Source organism: Schistocerca piceifrons, chromosome 9 (genome assembly GCF_021461385.2).
Source record: "Schistocerca piceifrons isolate TAMUIC-IGC-003096 chromosome 9, iqSchPice1.1, whole genome shotgun sequence".
In the NCBI taxonomy this organism is placed as follows: domain Eukaryota; kingdom Metazoa; phylum Arthropoda; class Insecta; order Orthoptera; family Acrididae; genus Schistocerca; species Schistocerca piceifrons.
Window position 1 is genome coordinate 18,767,445 of NC_060146.1, and position 27,154 is coordinate 18,794,598.

A 27,154-nucleotide genomic window follows, 5' to 3' on the forward strand; every position below is an offset into this window, starting at 1 on the left:
ACATCTGAAGGCAGTTGCGTAATCCGCCGTTGCATACAGTTCGACCTGAGGTGTCCCTCCTGGCCACAGCCAGAACATGTACGTGGTTGACCATCGTAAATCACCACCGCCCGACAACCACCAATTGTCAGATAGGACGGTACATGCTTCTGAAGATCAATAGTGATCTGTCGCACTCCGTTAAGAGCGGGGTACGTGGTGAATTGTGTCCTGCGTTCTGCTGTGTGATCATGTACCGTGCCGTATGGCTTAAAAGCCTCGATAACGTCGTCAGTCGGGAGCTCAAATGGCAGCTCAAAAACCCACGTATTGTCCGTACACCCAGACCAGCATGTTCTACAGTAACCGTGCCGACATTCCCGTCACCGTGGCAAAATCGGAGATCTGCTTTTGTCGCCTGTAGAATTCTCTCACACGCCGCGTCATTTACCATCTTAACATACACCGTGGGACTAATGATGGACAGGTGAATTCCGACAATATCGTTTGGCGGTATCTTGACTTCCTCTCGAATGAATCGCTCCACTGCTAAAGCCTTTGGTCGTTCGTAGTCTTTGCAGAAATTGAATCGTAATGTAGTCTTCCTGTACTTGTTCGCCATGATCGTTGTTACTAGCCCGCGCGCAGACTAAGTCCACAAGTTAACAAAACTCGCACACGCCGCACAGGCGGAAGTATCGGACCGCCGCTTCGCACGGCCGCTAGCGCCGAACTGAGACCAACTGAGCTACCGGGAGCGGACTTGGCTCATCAATGTAGAGGTCTCTTTTAGAGCTGACCTTGCCATGTCGTTGCCAAGAAAATACGGCGACACTGTGCCCAGAAAAGGACTTGCAGCGCCGCTAGTTTCCTCTAAAGGATTATCAGCTCACCTGATAAAATACTGGACACCTCGTTAAAAGAGTCCACTAGCACTGTGGAGATATAGACTGGTTGGAACTGGTACTGGCTGATCACGCGACCGCCTATGGACATTTACATCTACATACTACACAAGCCAGCATACGGTGCACACGCTGTATACTGGGCCCCTGCTAGTCATTCCCTCTCCTGTTGCACTCGCAAAGACAGCGAGGGAAAGACGACTGTCTATATGCCTCTGTACGAACCCTCTTATCTTGTCTTCGTAGTCCTTAAACTAAATGCTCGCTGGCGGCAGTAAGATCGTTCTGCAGCCAGCTTCAAATTCCGGTTCTCTAACCTTTGTCAATAGTGGAAAGATAATTACATCCAGACCCTAAGCTGCCGACATCAACAGTGTAAGACGTGGTGGTCTCCTGACCTTCATTGCTTACATATTCCGCCCTCACAATCATATTCCGCACATCAAGACACTTCATTCGAACCGAACTCGATAAGATAAAGTCAAAGTTGTATGAATTCATGGGGTTGAAATACTCGAGGCTGGCGTACACACATACATTCCAGACACGACGGTCACAGGAGCTTTACGTTCAAGAGAGGCAGACCACACACCGGGAGGCTGGTCCCTTCAGAGGACGACTCAACCTCGGCCGCCCTTGGAGCAGACAGCGTGTGCCCGAGTGAAAGGGGGAAGGGCCCTGTGTTCTGCTTAAAAGCAAATTCCGCTACATTGTGTGGGAGCGCCCAACCTACTCATTCTTTACACATAGCACGCAGTTTCAGAGATTTTCACAGGGAGACAACAAACGCCAAACGCCGATACTACAAATTTCCGGATTGGTCGCCTTAAACGAAACGTCATTCTCCCGTTTTGGAAGAGCAATGCTGATTGGCAGACGATATTTCTGACGCCTTGAGCTGAAGGAGTAATGGAACAGACGTCTGGCGTGGAGAGGCGCCGTTCCACTGTCGCTCATGGAGCGAGGAACAAGTCTCTCCTCAGTACTTCACTGGGAGAGCACCTCTGTATTGAGTCCTTGCGATTAAGTGTTTTCACTGTGTTGGCCGACACACTTATTGTGCGGTGTGAACAGACCAAGTTATAGTTAAATGCCTGCGAGCGAATTTTTGAGTGGCATCACAGTGGACTGGTTATCTGACCGGTGTACCATGCCAATAGTTTGACTAGCAGCGAATAGGAGTCCCTGACTTCATCAAGGCGTAGGGAGAGTTTTACTGGCGGAGGTCAATCCAGATAGAACGAGAGTTATCTTATTTGTCAGCTGCGAGCGGCGCAGACAGCAGTCATCGCAGCTTCCGCTATTGTCCGCTACAGCTACTGTGAGCCCCATATTTCCTCCACAACAGTATACTTCACTGCATTTCACACACGACAGCCTCGACCGTACCTAGCAACATTCTAAAGGATAATTATTGAAGTTGAGTAGGAGCACTTCTAAGCCATTCTGCCAAGTCAATAACAATCTTAAACTTTGTATAGAAATTTCATTTGCGAATCCTATCCTTGAGAGGTAACTTGATATTCCGAAAAGAACCAGGATATAACTTGTTCAATTCGTAACTAAAAGTGCCATTCCGATTTCTCAGAATTGTTGCAAAATAAATAATAATTTTCATTAGTTTTATGTTTTTCTTACACTAACTAGCACTACTCCAGTACCCAAGTATCCCACTAGTTACGTAAGAAATCTTTTTGTGTCATTTCCTTACAGTGGACAACTCCAGAAGATATTTATTGCTGAAAGTTTTTCAGGCATTTCTCTTTAGAACGTTAGGAGCGTCTGTCTGACTTCCGTAGTAGTGTGAGGGTGGAAATTGCATCTTGCAGGAGCCACAGGGTAAAGGGTACATCACAGATTAATCCGTTGCACAGAATAACAGAATAGCAGATCAACCCCACCACACAACGGGGCAGTTGAAAATGTGTGCCCCGACCGGGACTCCAGCCGGGGATCTCCTGCTTGCGTGGCAGACGCTCTATCCATCTGAGCCACCGAGGTCATAGAGGATAGTGTGACTGCAGGGATTTATCCCTTGCACGCTCCCGGTGAGACCCACATTCCCAACTTAATCGCCACACACTACGTTTGTACTGTGTAGATACCATCTTGATATTTGTCGATAGAGTTCCTCGAAGAAAATGTAGCCTTCCTTCCAGGGCTTCCTGCCTGAAATCCTGAAGCATCCCTGTAATACTTGCCAGTCTGTCAAACCTGTCACTAACAAAGCTGGCAGCCCACCACTGAATTGCTCCGTTGTCATCCTTCAATCCCACCTGGTGTGGACCCGAAACACTCTAGAGGTACTACAGCACTGATCCCGCTGTCTCCTTTATGAATCAAACACACTTTCCAAGAATTCTCCCAATCAACCGAGATCGACCATTCGCATTATCTACTACAATTCTTGCATGATCGTTCCATTTCATAACACTTCGCAACGTTACGCCCGGATACACTATGGGATCAAAAGTATCCGGACACCTTGCTGAAAATGACTTACAACTTCGTGACGCCCTCCATCGGTAATGCTGGAATTCAGTATAGTGTTGGCCCTCCCCTAACCTTGATTACAGCTTCCACTTCGCAGGCATACGTTCAGTTAGGTGCTGAAAGGTTTCTTGGGGAATGGCAGCCCATTCTTCACGGAGTGCTGCACTGAGGAGAGCTATTGATGTTGGTCGGTCAGGCCTGGCACGAAGAAGCGGTTCCAAAACATCCCAAAGGTGTTATATAGGGTTCAGGTCAGGACTCTGTGCAGACCAGTCCGTTACAGGGATGTTATTGTCGTGTAACCACTCTGCCGCAAGCCGTGCATTATGAACAGGTGGTTGATCGTGTTGAAAGATGCAATCACCATCCCCGAATTGCTCTTCAACAGTGGGAAGCAAGAAAGTGCTTAAAACATCAATGTAGGCTTGAGCTGTGATAGTGCCACGCAAAACAACAACGGGTGCAAGCCCCCTCCATGAAAAGCATGTCAACACCATAACACCAGCGCATCCGAATTTTACTGTTGGCACTACAAATGCTGGCAGATAACGTTCAGTGGGCATTCGCCATACCCACACCCTGCCATCGGATCGCCACATTGTGTACCGTGGTTTGTCACTCCACGCCGGCCAGAGAGGCCGAGCGGTTCTAGGCGCTACAGTCTGGAACTGCGCGACTGCTACGGTCGCAGGTTCGAATCCTGCCTTGGGCATGGATGTGTGTGATGTCCTTAGGTTAGTTAGGTTTAAGTAGTTCTAAGTTCTAGGGGACTGATGACCACAGCAGTTAAGTCCCATAGTGCTCAGAGCCATTTGAACCATTTTTTTGTCACTCCACACAACGTTATTCCACTGTTCGGTTGTCCAATGTTTACACTCCTTACACCAAGCGTGGCGTCGTTTGCCATTTATCGGCGTGATGTGTGGCGTATGAGCAGCTGCTCAACCTTGAAATTCAAGTTTTCTCACTTCCTACCTAACTGTCATAGTACTTGCAATGGATGCTGATGCAGTTTGGAATTCCTTTGTCGCGGTCTGGATAGATAGGATTCTCTTGAACTGCTGGCGGTCTCTGTCAGTCAACAGAAGAGATTGCCCTTTATGCTTTTGTGCTATACGTGTCCCTTCGCGTTTGTATTTCTCTATCACATCGGAAACAGCGGACTTAGGGATGTTTAGGAGTGTTGGAAATCTCGCGAGCAGACGTATGACACAAGTGACACCCAATCAGTTGACGACGTGAAGTCCGTGAAATTGGCAGACCGCCCCATTCTGCTCTCTCACGATGTCTACTGACTACTGAGGTCGCTGATATGGACTACCTGGCAGTAGGTGGCAGCACAGTGCACCTAATATGAGAAACGTATGTTTTTGGGAGTGTCCGGATTCTTTTGATCACATAGTGTGCGTACGTGGCTTGATGGACAATCAGGGTCCCTTATGCACCTAGACTGGTGGTCTAAACCATTCATTCTTAATCCCACAGGAAACGTCCTCTAATGTCCGTAGGAATGTACACACGCCCAATATTTCTTAGATCTGTGGGATCTGATCCTTAATGAGTGGTTTAGCTGGATAAGGCGTACCTGAAAAATATTTGCGAACTTTCTTTCTCGCAGGATTGAGGTCATTATCAAGGGAAGAGAGAGTGCTACACGGTATTAGCGTCATGTCTGTTAGGAGTGGCTGATTTTGTACTGTTCGCTTCTGTGTTTCCAGTGTGCAAGGAATCGAGATGGGAAGTCAGAGCAGGCGAAATTTTCTTTACTCTTTTTCTCAGAAGAGTCCACCTCCGTAGACGAGGTCACTAATGCCCACCTGCGTGCTGGCACTCGTGTCGGTGGTAAGTTGAATCCTGTTGATGGAAAACTATTACCACCAGTATTTACACGGCCAGGGGAGCAGAGATGGTGGCTCAAAGAATGTCAAATCAAACATCTTTTAGCTGTCTAAATTTGCAAACATTTTATTGGGCTACCAGTTTCGGCGATGTATCATGCCATAGTCAGGCCCCCTGACCGACGTGTAGAAAGATTCCAACATCGATTCCAGTCAAAATAGGGGCCAGCACTCAAAGACTGGTGTCTGTAAATTTTTGATACAGCGATGACTTCAACATTATCAGAGCATTCTCAGAAAAACCCGCCTCCATAGACGAGGTCACTAACGCTCATCTGTGCAGTGGCACGCGACTCGGTGGTAAGCCAGTTCGAATCATGGTGGTGGAAATTTTTCACTGCCAGTATTTATATAGACAGGAGGCAGGGATGGTGCCTTAATGAATGACGGTGATGACGATGATGTTTAAGTGATGGCTGTATCAAAAATCTACAGATACCAGTCTCTGAATGCTGGCCCCTATTTTGACCAGAACTGAGATTGGAATCTTCCAACACGTAATAAGATGGCGTAATATATAACCGAAACAGATAGCCCACAAAATAACAGTTTGGAAATTTGGAGGCCTGAAAGATGAACAGCCGAGGCCCCGCAACCATATGGACATACGATGGTGTACAGTTTCTGATGACCAGTGTTTACGCTGATATCCTGGATTAAATTCTAAACGTCTCAAGGAATCTCATGAAATGAGGGGATGTGGCACTGTTGATCCATTAATCGACTGGGGCCTTTAGACGTGGTGGTCCCTTTGGTAGTGTCTGAGACCAGCAGGCTATGTGCTGGCACAACAAAAACACAGTGCAATGTACAAACAATTATCAGAGTCATCGACACGGCACGATGTGCACTTGACATGCTATAAAACATCGGAGGAAGGCAAAGGCGAACTACTTCTACACGGCACTTGCCTACAATAACGACGAAGGACTACTGTATTTTCTCCTCCACACTCAGACCTCGAGTCTCAGAAAAAATAAGTTTGGTGACACATTATGAAATATCTTTTTTAAACTCACACATAACATACATACACACACACACACAGAGAGAGAGAGGTGCATACACTGTTGACACTGAAATGTGGCGCGGTACCTCTTCTGTACGGCCGAATAGGGCGCTCTCCTGCAGTAGCCTGTCAGGCTGCTTCCTGAGGAACTCCACCAGCTCCTTGGAGTCCTGCGTCTTCAGGCCGAGGTGCTCTCCCAGTAAGAAGGACCTCGCACGCACGTCTTTCGTGAACGCCCCATCTCCGGTCGCCACTCCACTCTGGGCGATGGCTCTCCGGAACAGACCTGCCATACCGAAAGCTGCTAAAGTGACCTTACGTTTACATTTATGTATCTACATCTACAGTTGCATTTATAGACACATCTGCATCACCATCTACATCCACATTTACATTTACATCTGCATCTACAGTTGGATTTCTAGATACATCTGTATCACCATCTACATCTACATCTACAGCTACATCTCCAGCTATATTGTAAGGTGTCGGGCAAATCCAATACCATGAAAACCCTGACATGATAGCAAATCCGGCAGTATGTCACATAGCTCTGAATAAATCCTGACATTAAATTAACCAAAGTAATACGATCAACGAGTGAGCAAATGGAATACCACAGACTAACACAAGAACGCCTAAATGCATGTCATACCTTCCAACCGTGAGACAGACGCAGTTCCGAGGGGAAAAACGAGAACAGGAGCCGACCGCCAAGACCACCTCCAGCCCATGTTAAAAGATAGAGCCCTCCAGAAGAACAGTATAGATCTTACGATAACACTAAAAGGACCACACCAGCTGCATGTTTTAGTGTGAGACTGTACGCGTCTCTGTTACGTAGCAAACATTAAAAACATTGCCCCACTATGAAAATTATAACGTTTCTCATTGGACAGACAGAATTTTTGTAGGCAGAGCTTAAGGTTAACATTGAGACCCTGATTGGTCAGTTGAAAACACAGCCAGATAGCTTTTCTTAAACGAACTTCGGTAAATTGTAGTAAGGAGAAGTTAGAGAGGAGTTTCTTCCGAGATGGCGACGTGTGTGGAACTGCGCCGCCCGCCGCCCCCTGATGCTGACTAACCACCGACAAGGTAATGAACGCACGCGATGCACTCAGAACTGCAGAAGTCTCATCTGTTACATCCCCTTTTTACGTAATACTAGTGTCGATCGTCAATTAAACTTCGTGGTATTCACATTTGCTATTAGAAGTTAAAATCTGAAACGCGATGATTTTTCTGTTATATAATTATTGAGAAGCCACATCACCCACTGTAATTTACGACAAGTTAAATAAGTAATTAAAGATAATTGAGGGTCACTGTAGACCATTTTGATAGTTTTCTCTTTTATGAAACTTAACTTAAACCTAGATTACAGATGTGATGTGGCAAAGGTCATCCTTCGATCAATTATAGAACTTAGAAACCCATTCAGGGAACATTCGTTCACATTTTTGTTGAACGCAGTTGGTTTTTATCATCCTGAATTAAAATATTTCCTTCTATCAATAGTGCAATTTATAAACAATGTTTTGTGAGTAGAATAAAAATTCCAATAGTAAACTTAACTACTTTCTCGACGTTATTTTATCAGCTAACTAAAAATAGAAAAGCCTTGAACGCCTTCCACTAAATTTAGTTAGTATTAAGATTCTTTTACAGGGAGTGCAGTGGAGCTGAGGCTGAAATCATTAAGTATTTGATTATATCATCGCTAGTCTCACTGAACTCTACTGAACTCTACATGTCATGTGTGGTCTGGCGTCTCCTTACCAGCAACAGCTCCCAGGTTCAAACTAATCAATTCCCTAAAAAACACCCTCAGAGCGTCGTTGCGCGAAAGTGGTAGGGAGACACGACTTAGATCAAACAGACACCACGCAGAATGTTAGAACATATACATCTGTATCTACAATAATATCTGCATCTACATCTGCATCTGCATCACTATCTGCATGAATATTTACATCTGCATCTGTGTCTGCACCTGCACTTGCATGGAAATCTACATCTACTTTTAAATCTGCATCTACAACTAAATCTACATGTGCACCACATAATCTGCCTTTGCAGCTGTGTCTACAGCAAAGTGTTTGATGCTTTCTACCGCTGCTGGTCATTCCGTTTCCTATTCCAATGCCGGCCGGAGTGGCCGAGCGGTTCTAGGCGCTTCAGTCTGGAACCGCGCGACCGCTACGGTCGCAGGTTCGAATCCTGCCTCGGGCATGAATGTGTGTGATGTTCTTAGGTTAGTTAGGTTTAAGTAGTTCTAAGTTCTAGTGGATTGATGACCTCAGATGTTGTCCCATAGTGCTCAGAGCCATTTGAACCATTTGAACCTATTCCACTCCCGAAGGAAGCGAGAGACAAGTTGTAGCCAGTATGGTTAGGACCCTAATCTCCTTTGTATTGTATTGTATTGTAGGTCGACGACTACAGCAGTCCACATCAGCCCCCCGCCGCTCCACAACGACTCACTCTTTCAGGATTATTGTGAAGTTTAGCCCCCGGTGGACCCCCCCCCCCCTCTCCTAAGGAACGTCTCACACCAGACGAGTGTAACCCCTATGTTTCCGTTGTAGAGTAAAGGTGGTGTACGCGCACGTGGAGAACTTTTTTGCTCAGCAATCGCCGACATAGTGTAGCTGAGGCGGAATAAGGGGAACCAGCCCACATTCGCCGAGGCAGATGGAAAACCGCCTAAAAACCATCCACAGACTGGCCGGCTCACCGGACCTCGACACAAGTCCGCCGGGGACCAGGTGCTCCTTCCCAAGCCGGAAAGCTGTGCGCTAGACCGCTCAGCTAACTGGGCGGGCGTAATCTCCCTTACTTTATCCTTAAGCGAGATGCACTTAGAAGGCAATGGAATCTGTTTGCGCTCTGCCACGAGTGCTGGTTTTCTGAACTTCCTGAATAGCTTTATGCGCGCAGTGCTTCACAGCACTCAAATAAGTCAGAGAAGAATTTTTAAACTTGCAAAAGCTGTTATATTAATCATTTTTATGATTTTAGATTAGTTTCTATTTTTAATCATTATTAGTACAGAAATATATGAAATGGGGAGACGATTTATTGCCACAAAAAGTATGTACAAAGCCAGATTCAGCTAAGCAGTTCACTGCAGATATTTTCGGAACGTTTTGTGATACTGTAATTGTATTTCCACTGAGATGATCTGTGAGAGAGTCCTTACTAAATCGCGTATAATCTATTATAGCTATGTTAATTACACAAATATCGGTATCAACTTCGCTTTTTCAAATCGAACTATGGTAATTTATGCTGCTAGCATGTAGTCTATAAAAAGAAAAATTCAGTGGCGTTCCAGTCTTCAAAATCTGATTACAAGTTTCGGAAAAATTACAAAATTTAGAACTTAGGAATTATTTATTTTGAAAATGAAACTGGTTGCTGTCTTATACGGAAATTCGTGAGTTCATTTCCAAAAAAGGAAATGCGTTATGTCGTATATGGAAGAAACAGCTTTGCACCGTCGCAATACCAATATAAAAGGAGAATCCAGGAAATGTAGCTTTCATTCTGTTTGTGCCATGTACGTGTCAAGTGATATTTAATAATTTCTATTGAAATGCTCGAAAAATAAAGCGGATAAATTCAAAGCGCAGTGCACAGCTAAAGATAATGCACATCAAAACAGGACCTTGACATCGTTGCTCATAGAAGTAATCTGAAAACGAATGTCAGAGCGAAAACTCAAAATGTATGAGGAAACAATTCCTGGAAACTTATCGAAAATAGAAGTTAACAAAAGCACACACGTGAAATAAAACCCCTATTCAATAAACCCCTATAAATTAATAGCACCTACTATCGCTATAAACATAGATTACTGCAATCATACGGCAGCCATAGATGTACGCGCAAACAAATAATGTATAGATCATCTGTATAACAGTGCTTATTGTTGTGTCTAGACAAGACAGCCTAGACACAATGAGAGGAAGCCGAAAGGCACGCGCTAAGCTAAAGCAGGAAGGCGTGAGGTCTGAAACAGGATACGTAATGAATGCTATAAAGAAAAGTAAGTAGCTTCTGGAATACTTAACTTTAATCCATCCTTGTTGTATACATCGCTATTGACGATATAAGTGAGACTCCATAGATACATGCAATGTTACTAATGGCGCCTTGCTAGGTCGTAGCCATGGACTTAGCTGAAGGCTATTCTAACTATCTGCTCTGCTAATGAGCGAGGCTTCGTCAGTGTGCATCGCTAGCTACGTCGTCCGTACAACTGGGGCGAGTGCTATTCCGTATCTCGAGACCTGCCTTGTGGTGGCGCTCGATCTGCGATCACACAGTGGCGACACGCGGGTCCGACATGTACTAATGGACCGCGGCCGATTTAAAGCTACCACCTAGCAAGTGTGGTGTCTGGCGGTGACACCACACTTATATTTGATAAGCGTATGACATCGTAGCTCCATAACTGTCAGATTACCGTCATTACGTATTAATTACTAACTTAATTCAATAAATATAGACCGACAGTCAAAACACAGTTGGCAACGATGTAATGTGTATGCCACTACAGAGAGACAATAATGTAAGTAAGTAGCAATCCATGCTCAATGTTCTACCATAACATAAATATGTACACTCAAGCGCAAAGAAGTGGCATAGGCATGCGTATTGAAATACAGAGATACGTAAACAGGCAGAATATGACGCTGCGGTCGGCAGCGCATATACAGGGTGGTCCATTGATCGTGACTGAGCCAGATATCTCACAAAATAAGCATCAAACGAAATAACTACAAAGAACGAAACTCGTCTAGCTTGAAGGGGGAAACCAGATGGCGCTATGGTCGGCCCGCTAGATGGCACTGCCATCGGTCAAAAGGGTATCAACTGCGTTTTTTTAAATGGGGACCCCCATGTTTTATTACATATTCGTGTGGAAGAAATATCAATGTTTTACTTGGGCCACTTTTTTCGCTTTGTGATAGATGACCCTCTAATAGTCACAAACGTGTAAGTACGTGGTATCACGTAACATTCCGCCAGTGCAGAAGGTATCTGCTTAGTGATACATTACCCGCGTTAAAATGGACCGTTTACCAATTTCGGAAAAGGTAGATATCGTGTTGATCTATGGCTATTGTGATCAAAATGCCCAACGGGTGTGTGCTATGTATGCTGCTCGGTATCCTGGACCACATCATCCAAGTGTCCGGACCGTTCGCCGGATAGGAAACAGGAAGTGTTCAGCCACATGTGAAACGTCAGCCACGACCTGCAACAAATGATGATGCCCAGCTAAGTGTTTTAGCTGCTGTCGCGGCTAATCCGCACATCAGTAGCAGACGTATTGGGGAATCTCAAAAACGTCGGTGTTGAGAATGCTACATCAACATCGAATGCACCCGTTCCATTTTTCTATGCACCAGGAATTGCATGGCGACGACTATGAACGTTGTGTACAGTTCTTCCACTGGGCACAAGAGGAATTACGGGACAATGACAGATTTTTTGCAAGCGTTCTATTTAGCGCCGAAGCGTCATTCACCAACGGCGGTAACGTAAACTGGCATGATATGCACTATTGGGCAACGGAAAATCCACGATGGCTGCGACAAGTGGAACATCTGCGACCTTGGCGGGTTAATGCATGGTGCGGCATTATGGGTGGAAGGATAATTGCCCCCATTTTATCGATGGCAGTCTAAATGGTGCAATATATGCTGATTTCCTACGAAATGTTCTACCGATGTTACTACAAGATGTTTCACAGCATGACAGAATGGCGAAGTACTTCCAACATGATGGATGTCCGGCACATAGCTCGCGTGCGGTTGAAGCGGTACTGAATAGCATATTTCATGACAGGTGTATTGGTCGTCGAAGCACCATACCATGGCCCGCACGTTCACCGGATCTGACGTCCCCGGATTTCTTTCTGTGGGGAAGTTGAATGATATTTGCTATCGTGATCCACCGACAACGCCTGACAACATACGTCAGCGCATTGTCAATGCATGTGAGAACACCACAGAAGGCGAACTACTCGCTGTTGAGACGAATGTCGTTAGGCGTATTGCCAAATGCACTGAGGTTGACGGACATCATTTTGAGCATTTATTGCATTAATGTGGTATTTACAGGTACTCGCGCTGTAACAGCATGCGTTTTCAGAAATGATAAGTTCACAAAGGTACATGTATCACATTGGAACAACCGAAAAAAATGTTCAAACGCACCTACGTTCTGTATTTTAATTTAAAAAACCTACCTGTTACCAACTGTTGGTCTAAAATTGTGAGCCATATGTTTGTGACTATTACAGCGCCATCTATCACAAAGCGAAAAAAGTGGTCCAACTTAAACATTCATATTTCTTTACGTACCACGCGAATATGTAATAAAAAATGGGGGTTCCTATTTGAAAAAAGGCAGTTGAGATCCGTTTGATTTAGGGCAACGCCATCTAGCGGGCCAACCATAGCGCCATCTGGTTTCCCCCTTAAAGGTAGACTACTTTCTTTCTTTGTAGTTTTTTCTTTTGACGCTTATTTCGTGAGATATTTGGCACGGTCACGATGAATGGACCACCCTGTATAAGACAACAAGTGTCTGGCGTAATTTTTAGATCTGTTACTGCCGCTACAATGGCACATTATCATGATTAAAGTTAGTTTGGTGTTAAAGTCAGTGCACGAGCGATGGGACACAGCATCTGCTAGGTAGCGATAAAGTGGGAATTTTCCCGCACGACCATTTCACGAGTGCCCCGTGAATATCAGGAATCCGGTGAAACATCAGATCGATTTCGCTGTGGCCAGAAATAGATCCTGCAACAACGCGACCAATGATGGCTGAAGAGAATCGTTCAACGTGACAGAAGTGCAACCCTTCCGCAAATTGCTGCAGATATCACTACTGGGCGTGTCGGCGTGCGAACCATTCTACGAAACATCATCGATATGGGCTTTCAGAACCGAAGGACCACTGGTGTGCCCTTGATAACTGCACGACACAAAGCTTTATGCCTCGCCTGGGTCTGTCAATACCGACATTGGACTCTTGATGGCTGGAAACATGTTCCCTCGTGGGACGAGTCTCGTTTCAAATTGTATCGAACAGATAGACGTGAAAGGGTATGGAGACAACTTCATGAATCGATGGACCCTGAATGTCAGCAGGCGGCTGTTCAAGCTGGCTCTGTTATGGCGTGGGCCGTGTGCAGTTGGAATGATATGGGATCCTTGATTCGCTTAGATACGACTCTGACAGGTGACAGGTACGTAAGCATCCTGGCTGATCACCTGCACTCATTCATGTCCATTGTGCATTTCGACGGACTTGCGCAATTCCAGCAGGGCAATGCGACACCCCAGACGTCCATAATTGCTACAGAGTGGCTCCAGGAACACTATTCCGAGTTTAAACACTTCCGATAGCCACCAAACTCCGCAGACATTAACGTTATTGAGCATATCTGGGATGCCTTGCAATGTGCTGTTCAGAAGAGATCTTTGCCCCCTCGTACTCTACGATTTATGGACACCCTGCAGGATTCATGGTGTCAGTTCCCTCCATCACTACTTCGAGTCCACGCCACGTCGTATTGCGGCACTTCTGCGTGCTCGCGGGTGCCCTACACGATATTAGGTAGGTGTACTACTTTCTTTATCTCTTCAGTGTACATTGAAAGTGTCACTCATATTTACAGCTGGTCAGTTGATAACGGCAACAATAATCGAAACGGATCTGTAGTAAAAGCGAAAGAAATATAAATATCACACAGCAGAGAGTCTGGACAAGCCTTATGCAAGTGTGTTCTCGTAGCAGTACGTGTGATATCTCATACTCACTCTGATGGCGGAAATCAATTCCGATTGCAATGGAAGTTTATGCATTGAATGCCCGTTATGTGTTCAACATTTTCATGATGTTTGAGAAGTATAGGACTGGTGCTTGATGGTGTAACGTTTCCCATTTTCGTCAGTGTATATCGTGAAACCCAGGCGCTTGGTTGAGACGGCTGGCAGGTTCTGCCTGTATTTTGATGGACACGGACAATCTACCACATTCTTGGTAATATTTGTCGATCTGATGATGATTTAAGATCGAAACTAGTCGAAAAAACATAAATTCTTACAATAACAGTTTTCGCTGAGTTTAAGATGTCCGATTCCTCACAAGGGAAAATCCCCATTGCAACCCCCTCAGATTTAGTGGTAAGATTGCCCATCGGATAACCCATAAAAAAACTGTGCACAGATCAAGCATGAAGCCAGGAAGAAGGTGTACTGAACTATGAAAAGAAAAGCAAAATATAAACAGTGAGCGGTCCAAGAACAACAAGTGCGATAAAGAGCAACCTGACACAGCAATGGTGTCGTGGGAAAGTGGTCATGGTGTTTTTTTTCATTTTTTTTTCATTTTGTTCGGTATTGTTTGTTGCGTTTGGTCTGGGCGGATGTCACAATACATCCTTTCAAGTTAATCGTTGATTCCGTTACACAGTTTTTTTTATTACAGAGAAATGATGAAGGACACACAACACCAATCTGGTATCGTAGCACTCTCCGCAAGAACGTACTAATACAATGCGAATCCTGCTCGCTAATGTCCGCTTTCCTCAACGCTATGAACGTCCCGTCGTTGAAATGTTTGTTCTCTTTCTGTAGTCTTGGCAGTTGCCATACTATACATTGGTTACAGAATATGAGTCATGTGGTTAGAATACGTTTCCGTCGCAAGCAAACGTGATGAATAGTGAGAGCAGCGAGATAACATATAGACGTCTCACAGAAATGAAAACAACAAATAAATGGGTGTGAACTATGTTACAACAAAGGAATTCAAGTGTCACGACTTCCAAAACGGTACGCAACTTCAAAAACGCTAAAGACATATGCTTTGACAGAGCACAGAGAAACTGTGTGATTGCGAAACTGTTGCGTTCATTTCCTGCGGCTTACGTGACGAACTATTATGTTTTCATCATTTCCTTGGGAGTGATCACATTCGCATTCATAAAAACACCTACACTGGGCAAGGAGGTGTATCTCACCCTCTTACCAGTCGTACAAATTAGCTGCGTCGGTAAGAGGTTCCTATCATATGACACATGTACTGCCAGTAGTGCCGTGCGTGACACACCAGACGTGTTTTCTGGTGGAGGATTCGTTTGACATGTCGTCTTGTGGTCAAACGTTTGTGGTTCCCATTCGAAAGCCGCTTCCTTTCGGCTGCTAATAGAGTAGTTGTGCAGAATCAACTGTCATTATAGGTCCGTATCGTAGACCTCGCTGTTGCAAACGGACGTTACACCACGACACAGACACAAATTTGAATAAAGCTCGGCCGCGTAGCAGTCCAACGCCATAACCACTTAACCACGACGCCATTTCTGCTCCCCGCTGTTCATACTGAACTTTTTGTTCTTGGACCGTTCCCTGTTTCTATTTTCCTTTCTTTTTTACAGTTCAGTACACATTCACCCTCTTTTCATGCTCGATATGTGTACAGTTTTTGACGGTCTGTTCACTGGGCTCTCTTACCACTAAACCTGACTGGGATACGGTGGGAAGTTTCCCTCGTTAGTAGCGTTTCGGGAAAAGATGGAGTTCTTTCCTTCAAGGATTCCATTGTAAGCCCACGGCTCGTTTCTGTGCCACTCTCGCACTGAAATAAAGGCGTCTCGAAACCACCAGCAGCTGCTCAACGTGTGTTCATCTAGGGACAGTTTCGGTCAAGCGACTGTCATTCAGTCACAGGTTAAAGGGAGAGTCCTTAGTGTCAAGTAAGTAATTATTGTCAGTTGCAACATCTGTCACTTACACATCTGTGACTTACCCTATCTCATAAAAAGTACCAACCGCCCTGCCGCAGTTGTAACACAGGTTCCTGTCAGATCACCGGAGTTAAGCGCTGTCGGGCTGGGCTATCACTTGGATGGGTGACCATCCGGTCTGCCGAACGCTGTTGGCAAGCGGGGTGCACTCGGCCCTTGTGAGGCAAACTGAAGAGCTACTTGATTGAGAAATAGCGGCTCCGGTCTCGTAAGCTGGCATACGGCCGGGAGAGCGGTGTGCTGGCCACGTGCCCCTCCATATCCGCATCCAGTCGTGCCTATGGACTGAGGACGACACGGCGGGCGATCGGTACCGTTGGGCCTTCATGGCCTGTTCGGGAGGAGTTTAGTTAGTTTCTCGATAAAAAGTATTCGGACATATCTTATTTGATGCTAATATGGGACGTATGAAGGCATGAATTCTATTGGGGGAGGGGGGGGGGGGGTGGCACTGTTAGTGAGGTGTCTAAATGTCTGCGGAGGAATGGCATGCCATTCTTCCTGAAGAGCAGCAACCAGAGAATGTAGTGGTGTTGGACGAAGGGTTTCTCAGCAGAGACAGCGTTTAACCCTTCCTAAAGGTATTCACGAGGAGACATCCACAGCGGTACAATTGACTTCTTGAAACCGAATATACGGTAATGTAGGTAAAGATACCAGGTATCAGGTCCTGCAGCCACTCACCTTGGTGCGCCTTCGTTTGAGAGTATTTGACGAAAAAAGTTTAGGAATTTTGCATGGTGCTCAATACCGTTAAAAAAGGCGAACTATACAGGGTGTTACAAAAAGGTACGGCCAAACTTTCAGGAAACATTCCTCACACACAAAGAAAGAAAATATGTTATGTGGACATGTGACCGGAAACGATTACTTTCCATGTTAGAGCTCATTTTATTACTTCTCTTCAAAACACATTAATCATGGAATGGAAACACACAGCAACAGAACGTACAAGCGTGACTTCAAACACTTTGTTACAGGAAATGTTCAAAATCTCCTCCGTTACAGAGGATACATGAATCCACCCTCCGTCGCATGGAATCCCTGATGCGCTGATGCAGCCCTGGAGAATGGCGTATTGTATCACAGCCGTCCACAATGCGAGCACGAAGAGTCTCTACATTTGGTACCGGGGTTGGGTAGACGAGAGCTTTCAAATGCCCCCATAAATGAAAGTCAAGAGGGTTGAGGTCAGGAGAGCGTGGAGGCCATGGAATTGGTCCGTCTCTACCAATCCATCGGTCACCGAATCTGTTGTTGAGAAGCGTACGAACACTTGGACTGAAATGTGCAGGAGCTCCATCGTGCATGAAGTCGCAATGTCAACACAAGCACCGAAGTCAACATTACCTTCCTTCAATTGGGCCAACTGGCGGTGAATCGAGGAAATACAGTGCATACTGACGAAACTAAAATGAGCTCTAACATGGAAATTAAACGTTTCCGGACACATATCCACATAACATCTTTTCTTTATTTGTGTGTGAGGAATGTTTCCTGAAAGTTTGGCCGTACCTTTTTGTAACACCCTGTATAGTCTGCTTGAGTGGTGTAATGGATAGGAAAAAAAAAAAAAATACGATAATAACTCCACATGCAAGATGTTGTGAGTTCGAATCTCGTCAGATATAGTGAACTATTTTATTTTTAAATCTGTATCGAAATGACTTAAAGCATTTTTTATCAATAACTTGGTTTTAATTATTTATTTATTTTTATTCTTTGGTCACGTAGTTTAAATCGCCGTATGAACTTTCTTCATTTATTTTATTTTTTCTTTCTATCATTCTTTTTCCAATAGAAAATTTAATTACACTTATCTGTCATGATATTCAATTGTTTGAAAATTCCGATCTATCAGTTAAAAAGCAAAGGACGCAATAATCTATTAATATTCACTGTGCAGCGGTGTCAAAAGTGGATTTTTCGTTACCAGATGTGCAATTTTTTGCATGGTAATTTGAAAAATAAACTAACTACTTGTTGCTCTACGAACAAAATAACACAGATGAAGATTTAAATGAAAAACGGACTTACAATTACAAATTGAGAATTAGATATAATGAATGCAATAATGTGGACGAAGAAACGGCGCGATAAAACAAAAGAATTTAAATCGAAATTAATACATGAAATTTATAAAATGTAAGCCCAGGCTGGGTTTTCACGAAGGATAACAGTACGGTGCGTGGAATATCGTCGGTACATCGACATACTGATGTACTGTAAGGGTGCTGAGGATGACAACGACACGTGCCGTGCTGAGAAAAGACTTGGCATCCCAGGCCAAAACTTCTGGTAATACGCTGAGCATCGGAAATCACTTCGAAGCGGGACTGATCACTGAAGACAATTCTGCTCCAGTCTATGAGATTCCGTGACCCAGACAGTGGTGTGATGCCAGTCTTTCAGCCACCACATGGCCCGACAGCGAGGGGTGATGGTCTGGAGCGGCGCTTCATTTCCTAGCAGGAGCCGTTTGGTTGTCAGCCGCGGTACCCTCGTAGAACGGCGGTACGTCGGCGGCATTCTGCGCTCCATGTTTTTGTTCTTTGTGAGAAGCCATCCTCGGCTTTCGTTCCAGCGAGGTAACGCCCATCCACAGGAGGCGAGAATTCTTACTGCATGTCTCCGTGCTTGCCAAACCCTACCAGCAGGGTCGTTGGATCTCGCCAAAATTGAGAACGTCTGAAGCATTATGTATAATTACTTGAATAAGAGTAACACATGGACTTTATTTATGAACCTCTTTCTCTTGAAACAACCACCAAATTTTTCTGAAGTTATAATGATTCGTTTGTCTGTAAATGTACATCACATGTACCGATTTCTGTCCAATTCGGATAATTTCTTCGTAATGTGTCGTTTTTATTTGTCTAAGAGGAAAGAACTTACAGGCGCGCAACCCCACTTTTATCAGCGATCTGTCTTACTGACTATGTATCTGTAGGGCTGAGAATACTACCAGATTTTTCGGTCACAGCTTGCTTTTTTTTTTTTTTTTTTTGAAGTTACAATTAAAAGTTTGTGATTCTTCCTCGTATCGTACTTGTTGGTATTCCCTGAAGAGTTTGGCTCATCAAGTCAAGCAGTTATGTTATTGTTGTTGTTGTTGTGGTCTTCAATCCTGAGACTGGTTTGATGCAGCTCTCCATGCTACCCTATCCAGTGCAAGCTTCTTCATCTCCCAGCACTTACTGCAACCTACATGCTTCTGAATCTGCTTAGTGTATTCATCTCTTGGTCTCCTTCTACGATTTTTACCCTCCACGCTGCCCTCCAATGCTAAATTTGTGATCCCTCGATGCCTCAGAACATGTCCTACCAACCGGTCCCTTCTTCTAGTCAAGTTGTGCCACAAACTCCTCTTCTCCCCAATTCTATTCAGTACCTCCTCATTAGTTATGTGATCTGGCCGGCCAGGGTGGCCGAGCGGTTCTAGGCGCTACAGTCTGGAACAGCGCTACCACTACGGTCGCAGGTTCGAATCCTGCCTCGGCATGGCTTTGTGTGATGTCCTTAGGTTAGTTAGGTTTAAGTAGTTCTAAGTTCTAGGGGACTGATGACCACAGATGTTAAGTCCCATAGTGCTCAGAGCCATTATGTGATCTACCCATCTAATCTTCAGCATTCTTCTGTAGCACCGCATTTCGAAAGCTTCTATTCTCTTCTTGTCCAAACCGTTTATCGTCCATGTTTCACTTCCATACGTGGCTACACTCCATACAAATACTTTCAGAAACGACTTCCTGACACTTAAATCTATAGTCGATGTTAACAAATTTCTCTTCTTCAGAAACGCTTTCCTTGCCATTGCCAGTCTACATTTTATATCCTCTCTACTTTGACCATCATCAGTTATTTTGCTCCCCAAATACCGAAATTCCTTTACTACTTTAAGTGTCTCATTTCCTAATCTAATTCCCTCAGCATCACCCGACTTAATTCGACTACATTCCATTATCCTCGTTTAGCTTTTGTTGATGTTCATCTTATATCCTCCTTTCAAGACACTATCCATTCCGTTCAGCTGCTCTCCCAGGTCCTTTGCTGTCTCTGACAGAATTGCAATGTCATCGGCGAACCTCAAAGTTTTTATTTTTTCACCATGGATTTTAATACCTACTCCGAATTTTTCTTTTGTTTCATTCACTACTTGCTCAATATACAGATTGAATAACACCGGGGATAGGCTACAACACCGTCTCACTCCCTTCCCAACCACTGCCTCCCTATCATGCCCCTCGACTCTTGTAACTGCCATCTGGTTTCTGTACAAATTGCAAATAGCCTTTCGCTCCCTGTATTTTACCCTTGCCACCTTTAGAATTTGAAAGAGAGTATTCCAGTCAACATTGTCAAAAGCTTTCTCTAAGTCTACAAATGCTAGAAACGTAGGTTTTGCCTTTCCTTAATCTATTTTCTAAGATAAGTCGTAAGGTCAGTATTGCCTCGCGTGTTCCAACATTTCTACGGAATCCAAACTGATTTTCCCCGACGTCGGCTTCCAACAGTTTTTCCATTCGTCTGTAAAGAATTCGCGTTAGTATTTTGCAGCTGTGACTTATTAAACTGATAGTTCGGTAATTTTCACATCTGTCAACACCTGCTTTCTTTGGGATTGGAATTATTATATTCTTCTTGAAGTCTGAGGGTATTCCGCCTGTCTCATACATCTTGCTCACCAGATGGTAGAGTTTTGTCAGGGCTGGCTCTCCAAAGGCTATCAGTAGTTCTAATGGGATGTTGTCTACTTCCGGGGCCTTGTTTTGGCTTAGGTCTTTCAGTGCTCTGTCAAACTCTTCACGCAGTATCGTATCTCCCATTTCATCTTCATCCACGTCCTCTTCCATTTCCATAATATTGTTCTCAAGTACATCCCCCTTGTATAGACCCTCTATATACTCCTTCCACTTTTCTGCTTTCCCTTCTTTGCTTAGAACTGGGTTTCCGTCTGTGTCTTGATATTTATGTAAGTCGTTCTCTTTTCTCCAAAGGTCTCTTTAATTTTCCTGTAGGGAGTATCTATCTTACCTCTAGTGAGATAAGCCTCTACATCCTTACATTTGTCCTCTAGCCATCCCTGCTTAACCATTTTGCATTTCACTTATAGTATAACGGCGCGAAATTGTGATTTATTATTACAAATTTAAGTTTTTCATTTGACTCACCCTCGTAGTATATGTTGTCACACTGCCATACGACATGTGATGCTATTTTATGGGAACATCGTAGTTTGTGGTTATACCCCATTGTGACTCTCACTAATTTCCTACAGTTCTGCTTCAACAGCACTTTGCCTAATTTTATTTCTGTATGTTTTTTACTGTTCGCACAACGCCAGACCGAAACCCAATACAACACTTTTGTTAAGACTTTGAACGTCAACGTTGCTCAGAATCCCTTCGTCCTAAATCACTATCTACTCTGGCTTTGGCTCTTGAGAAAGAATGGACTGCCATTCCCCCACAGGGATTCAGAAATTTGACTGAAACTGTTCCCAGCAGATTCAAGCCTTGCGCATGAAAGGCAGCAGAACTTCTGTTTCTAACACAGCCGTGGAAAATGTTCTGAATTTAAACATAGTGACCTACGATGAATTTTCTTTGATTTTTTCAAAATAGTGATATGATGTTGGAAATAAACCACTATGGGCTTATCAGTTATGGTGTCAATATTAAAAATCTGTGGGTACCCTGATTTTAAAATTTAAGAAAACTAAACTTTCACGTATGTTAGTCGAGCTGTAGACAGTCTCTACCGTCTTCGATCTCAACACTGGCTTGAATTCCATTTGACTGAGCAACATGTTCCATAACAGTACTTACGAGATGAGAAAAACTACAAAAGATTCATCTTTGTGTAGGATTTGCCCTACTTTTGAAATGTGGCAGACTGCCAGAGAGAATATGTAATCTACACCAATGTGGGAGTTTGACTTGTGAATGGTTGGAAGGAAAGATTGATTCATTCCCACATTTGTACCGTCAATCATTTGTTCCGTCATTTCTTTGTTCATTCATTTATTCATTACTTAATTCCAAACTTAAATTAGTATCTGATGGTGACCCACTGTCACTATCATACAATTATACCTAAATGATTACACATCTGCCTGTACATGACTGCTACAATCAACAGACAGGTCGTTGATGCTACCATATGTTTACCCTTTGCCATTGGAGAGAGGACGAGGGCGTGGGTGGACCAGCCGCCAGCGCTGCACCCGAAGATGGTGACGTTGTCGGGGTCGCCTCCGAAGCTGGAGATGTTGTCCCGAACCCACTGCAGCGCCAACACCTGGTCCTTGAAGCCCATGTTACCAGGAACGACGTTGTCCCCTGTACTCAGGAAGCCTGCAACAAAGTGAATACATAAAATGCTGGTCGTTAAAGTTGCGACACATGTAAGAAAGCAAACAATACCAGTGTAGCAGCAAGAATGCATGATTACACTACTGTCCATTAAAATTGCTACACCACGAAGATGACGTGCTACAGACGCGAAACTTAACTGAAAGGAAGAAGATGCTGTGATATGCAAATGATTAGCTTTTCAGAGCATTCACACAAGGTTGGCGCCGTTGGCGACACCTACAACGTGCTGACATGAGGAAAGTTTCCAACCGATTGCTCATACACAAACAGCAGTTGAACGGCGTTCCCTGGTGAAACGTCGTTGTGATGCCTCGTGTAAGGAGGAGAAATGCGTACCATCACGTTTCCGACTTTGATAAAGGTCGGATTGTAGCCTATCGCGATTGTGGTTTAACGTATCGCGACATTGCTGCTCGCGTTGGTCGAGATCCAATGACTGTTAGCAGAATATGGAATCGGTGGGTTCAGGAGTGTAATACGGAACGCCGTGCTGGATCCCAACGGCCTCGTATCACTAGCAGTCGTGATGACAGGCATCTCATCCGCATGACTGTAACGGATCGTGCAGCCATGTCTCGATCCCTGAGTCAACAGATGGGGACGTTTGCAAGACAACAACCATCTGCACGAACAGTTCTATGACGTTTGCAGCAGCATGGACTATCAGCTCGAAGACCATGGCTGCGATTACCCTTGACGCTGCACCACAGACAGGAGCGCCTGCGATGTTGTACTCAACGACGAACCTGGGTGCACGAATGGCAAAACGTCATATCATATTTTCGGATGAATCCAGGTCCTGTTTACAGCATCATGATGGTCGCATCCGTGTTTGGCGACATCGCGGTTAAAGCACATTGGAAGCGTGCATTCGTCATCTGCGTACTGGCGTATAACCCGGCGTCATGGTATGGGGTGCCATTGGTTATACGTCTCGGTCACCTCTTGTTCGCATTGACGGCACTTTGAACAGTGGACGTTACATTTCAGATGTGTTATGACCAGTGGCTCTACCCTTTATTCGATCCCTGCGAAACCTTACATTTCAGGAGGATAATGCACGACCGAATGTTGCAGGGTCTTGTACGGACCTTTCTGGATACAGAAAATGTTAGACTGCTGCCCTGGCCAGCACATTCTCCAGATCTATCACCAACTGAAAACGTCTGGTCAATGGTGGCCGAGCAACTGGCTCGTCACAATACGCCACTCACTACTCTTGATGAACTGTGGTATCGTGTTGAAGCTGCATGGGCAGCTGTACCTGTACACGCCATCCAAGCTCTGTTTGACTCAATGCCTAGGCGTATCAAGGCCGTTATTACGGTCAGAGGTGATTTTTCTGGATACTGATTTCTCAGAATGTATGCACCCAAATTGCGTGAAAATGTAATGACATGTCAGTTCTAGTATAATATATTGGTCCAATGAATACCCGTTTACCATCTATATTTCTTCTTGGTGTAGCAATTTTAATGGCCAGTAGTGTAAAGTTCCAGCTAATCTCGGATATATATGGTGAGAAAATTCAGTACACAGATCTGGCAGCCAGCAATAATATTTTCATCCCATCTAAGCATCGACTCGAATTTTTCTTGTACGACAGATAAATATATGGCATTCAATACTATTCCGACTACGAGAGCTATCCAGAAAGCAGATTACGTTTTCACCTGCAGCAACAATGGGTGTTGTCTGAGCGTTTGTCCGTTCAGTCGGCATCCAGCCATGTCAACGTGAGGAATCTGTCGTTTCCAATTACTTCACAATAAAAGTTTTACACTGATGTACACTGTTAGTATGAGTGACATAAAAGTAGATATCTTAGGTGTTGCGAAACAACTCAAATCACTTAAGAAAGGTAAGTCTTCTGGTCCAGATGGTATACCAATCAGGTTCCTTTCAGAGTATGGAGACACAATAGCAATCATACACAAACGCTCACTCGACGAAAGATCTGTTCCTAAAGCCTGGAAAGTAGCACAGGTCATACCAATATTCAAGAAAGGAAACACGAGTAATCCATTGAATTACAGACCCATATCACTGACCTCAATTTGCAGTAGGATTTTGGAGCATATACTGTACTCGAACATTATGAATCACCTTGAAGAAAATAACTTATTGATACATAACCAACACGGATTCAGAAAATATCGTTCTTGTGCAACGCAGCTAGCTCTTTATTCCCATGAAGTAATGAGTGCTGTCGACAAGGGATCTCAGATCGATTCCATATTCGTAGATTTCCAAAAGGCTTTTGATACCGTTCCTCACAAGCGACTATTAATCAAGGTGCGTGCATATTGGAGTATCGTCTCAGTTATGTGACTGGATTCGTGGTTTCCTCTCAGAGAGGTCACAGTTCGTAGCAATAGACGGTAAATCATCGAGTAGAACAGAAATAATTTCTGGCGTTCCGCAAGGTAATTTCGTAGGCCCTCTGCTTTTCCTGATTTACATAAATGATCTAGGTGATAATCTCAGCAGCCGCCTTAGATTGTTTGCAGATGACGCTGTAATTTACCGTCTTGTAAAATCATCAAACGATCAATTCCAATTACAAAATGATCTAGAGAGAACTTCTGTATGGTGCGAAAAGTGGCAATTGGCACTAAACAAAGAAAAGTGCGAGGTCATCCACATGGGTACTAAAAGAAATCCGATAAATTTTGGGTATACGATAAATCGCACAAATCTAAGGGCTGTCAATTCGACTAAATAACTAGGAATTACAATTACGAGCAACTCAAGTTGGTAAGACCACATAGATAATACTGTGGGGAATGCGAAATAAAGACTGCGCTTTGCTGGCAGAACACTTAGAAAATGCGACAAACCCACTAAAATGAAATCCTACATTACACTTGTCCGTCCTCTGCTGGAATATTGCTGCTCGGTGTGGGATCCTTACCAGGTTGGATTGACGGAGGACATCGAAAAAGTGCAAAGAAGGGCAGCTCGTTTCGTGTTTTCGCGCAATAAGGGTGAGAGTGTCACTGATATGATACGCGAGTTGGGGTGGCAGTCACAGAAACAAAGGCGGTCTCCTTTCAAAAATGGCTCTGAGCACTATGGGACTTAAAATATGAGGTCATCAGTCCCCTAGAACTTAGAACTATTTAAATCTAACTAACCTAAGGACATCACACACATCCATGCCCGAGGCAGGACTCGAACCTGCGACCGTAGCGGTCACGCGGTTCCAGACTGAAGCGCCTAGAACCGCTCGGCCACACAGGCCGGCGCGGTGTCCTTTGCCGCGTGATCTATTTACGAAATTTCAGTCACCAGCTTTCTCTTCTGAATGCGAAAATATTTTGTTGACACCCACCTACTGAAGGAGAAATGATCACCATAATAAAATAACAGAAATCAGAGCTCTAACGGAAAGATTTAGGTGTTCCTTTTTCCCACGCGCCATTCGAGAGTGGAATGGTAGAGAAGTAGTATGAAAATGGTTCGATGAAGCTTCTGCCAGGCACATAAGTGTGAATTGCAGAGTAATCATGTAGATGTAGATGTAGGTGACAAAATTCATGGGGCAGCGATGTGGCCGTGCGGTTCTAGGTGCTACAGTCTGGAACCGCGAGACCGCTACGGCCGCAGGTTCGAATCCTGCCTCGGGCATGGATGTGTGTGATTTCCTTAGGTTAGTTAGGTTTAAGTAGTTCTAAGCTCTAGGGGACTGATGACCACAGATGTTAAGTCCCACAGTGCTCAGAGCCATTATGTGATCTACCCATTTAATCTTCAGCATTCTTCTGTAGCACCAAATTTCGAAAGCTTCTATTCTCTTCTTGTCTAAACTATTTGTCGTCCACGTTTCACTTCCATACATGGCTACACTCCATACAAATACTTTCAGAAACGACTTCCTGACACTTAAATCTATACTCGATGTTAACAAATATCTCTTCTTCAGAAACGCTTTCCTTGCCATTGCCAGTCTACATTTTATATCCTCTCTACTTCGACCATAATCAGTTATTTTGCTCCCCAAATACCGAAATTCCTTTACTACTTTAAGTGTCTCATTTCCTAATCTCATTCCCTCAGCATCACCAGACTTAATTCGACTACATTCCATTATCCTCGTTTTGCTTTTGTTGATGTTCCTCTTATATCCTCCTTTCAAGACACCATCCATTCCGTTCAACTACTCTTCCAAGTCCTTTGCTGTCTCTGACAGAATTACAATGTCATTGGTGAACCTCAAAGTTCTTATTTCTTCTCCATGGATTTTAATTCCTACTCCGAATTTTTCTTTTGTTTCATTCACTACTTGCTCAATATACAGATTGAATAACACCGGGGATAGGCTACAACACTGTCTCACTCCCTTCCCAACCACTGCTTCCCTATCATGCCCCTCGACTCTTGTAACTGCCATCTGGTTTCTGTACAAACTGCAAATAGCCTTTCGCTTCCTGTATTTTACCCCTCCCACCTTTAGAATTTGAAAGAGAGTATTCCAGTCAACATTGTATGCCCCTCGACTCTTGTAACTGCCATCTGGTTTCTGTACAAACTGCAAATAGCCTTTCGCTTCCTGTATTTTACCCCTCCCACCTTTAGAATTTGAAAGAGAGTATTCCAGTCAACATTGTCAAAAGCTTTCTCTAAGTCTACAAATGCTAGAAACGTAGGTTTGCCTT

The 27,154-nt window shown here is 44.2% G+C and overlaps 1 protein-coding gene across 1 annotated transcript in view; it reads right to left on the bottom strand.

Annotated features, from left to right (window-relative positions):
• The window catches only part of LOC124717023 (esterase FE4-like), a 115,224-nt gene that overhangs the window by 42,051 nt on the left and 46,019 nt on the right, over window positions 1–27,154 (bottom strand). The window contains exons 4-5 of the mRNA XM_047243676.1: window positions 22,290–22,475; window positions 6,371–6,570 (exon numbers count right to left, since the gene is read on the bottom strand). Of these exons, the coding sequence (XP_047099632.1) occupies window positions 6,371–6,570; window positions 22,290–22,475 (386 nt within the window). The remainder of the gene's footprint in view (window positions 1–6,370; window positions 6,571–22,289; window positions 22,476–27,154) is intronic.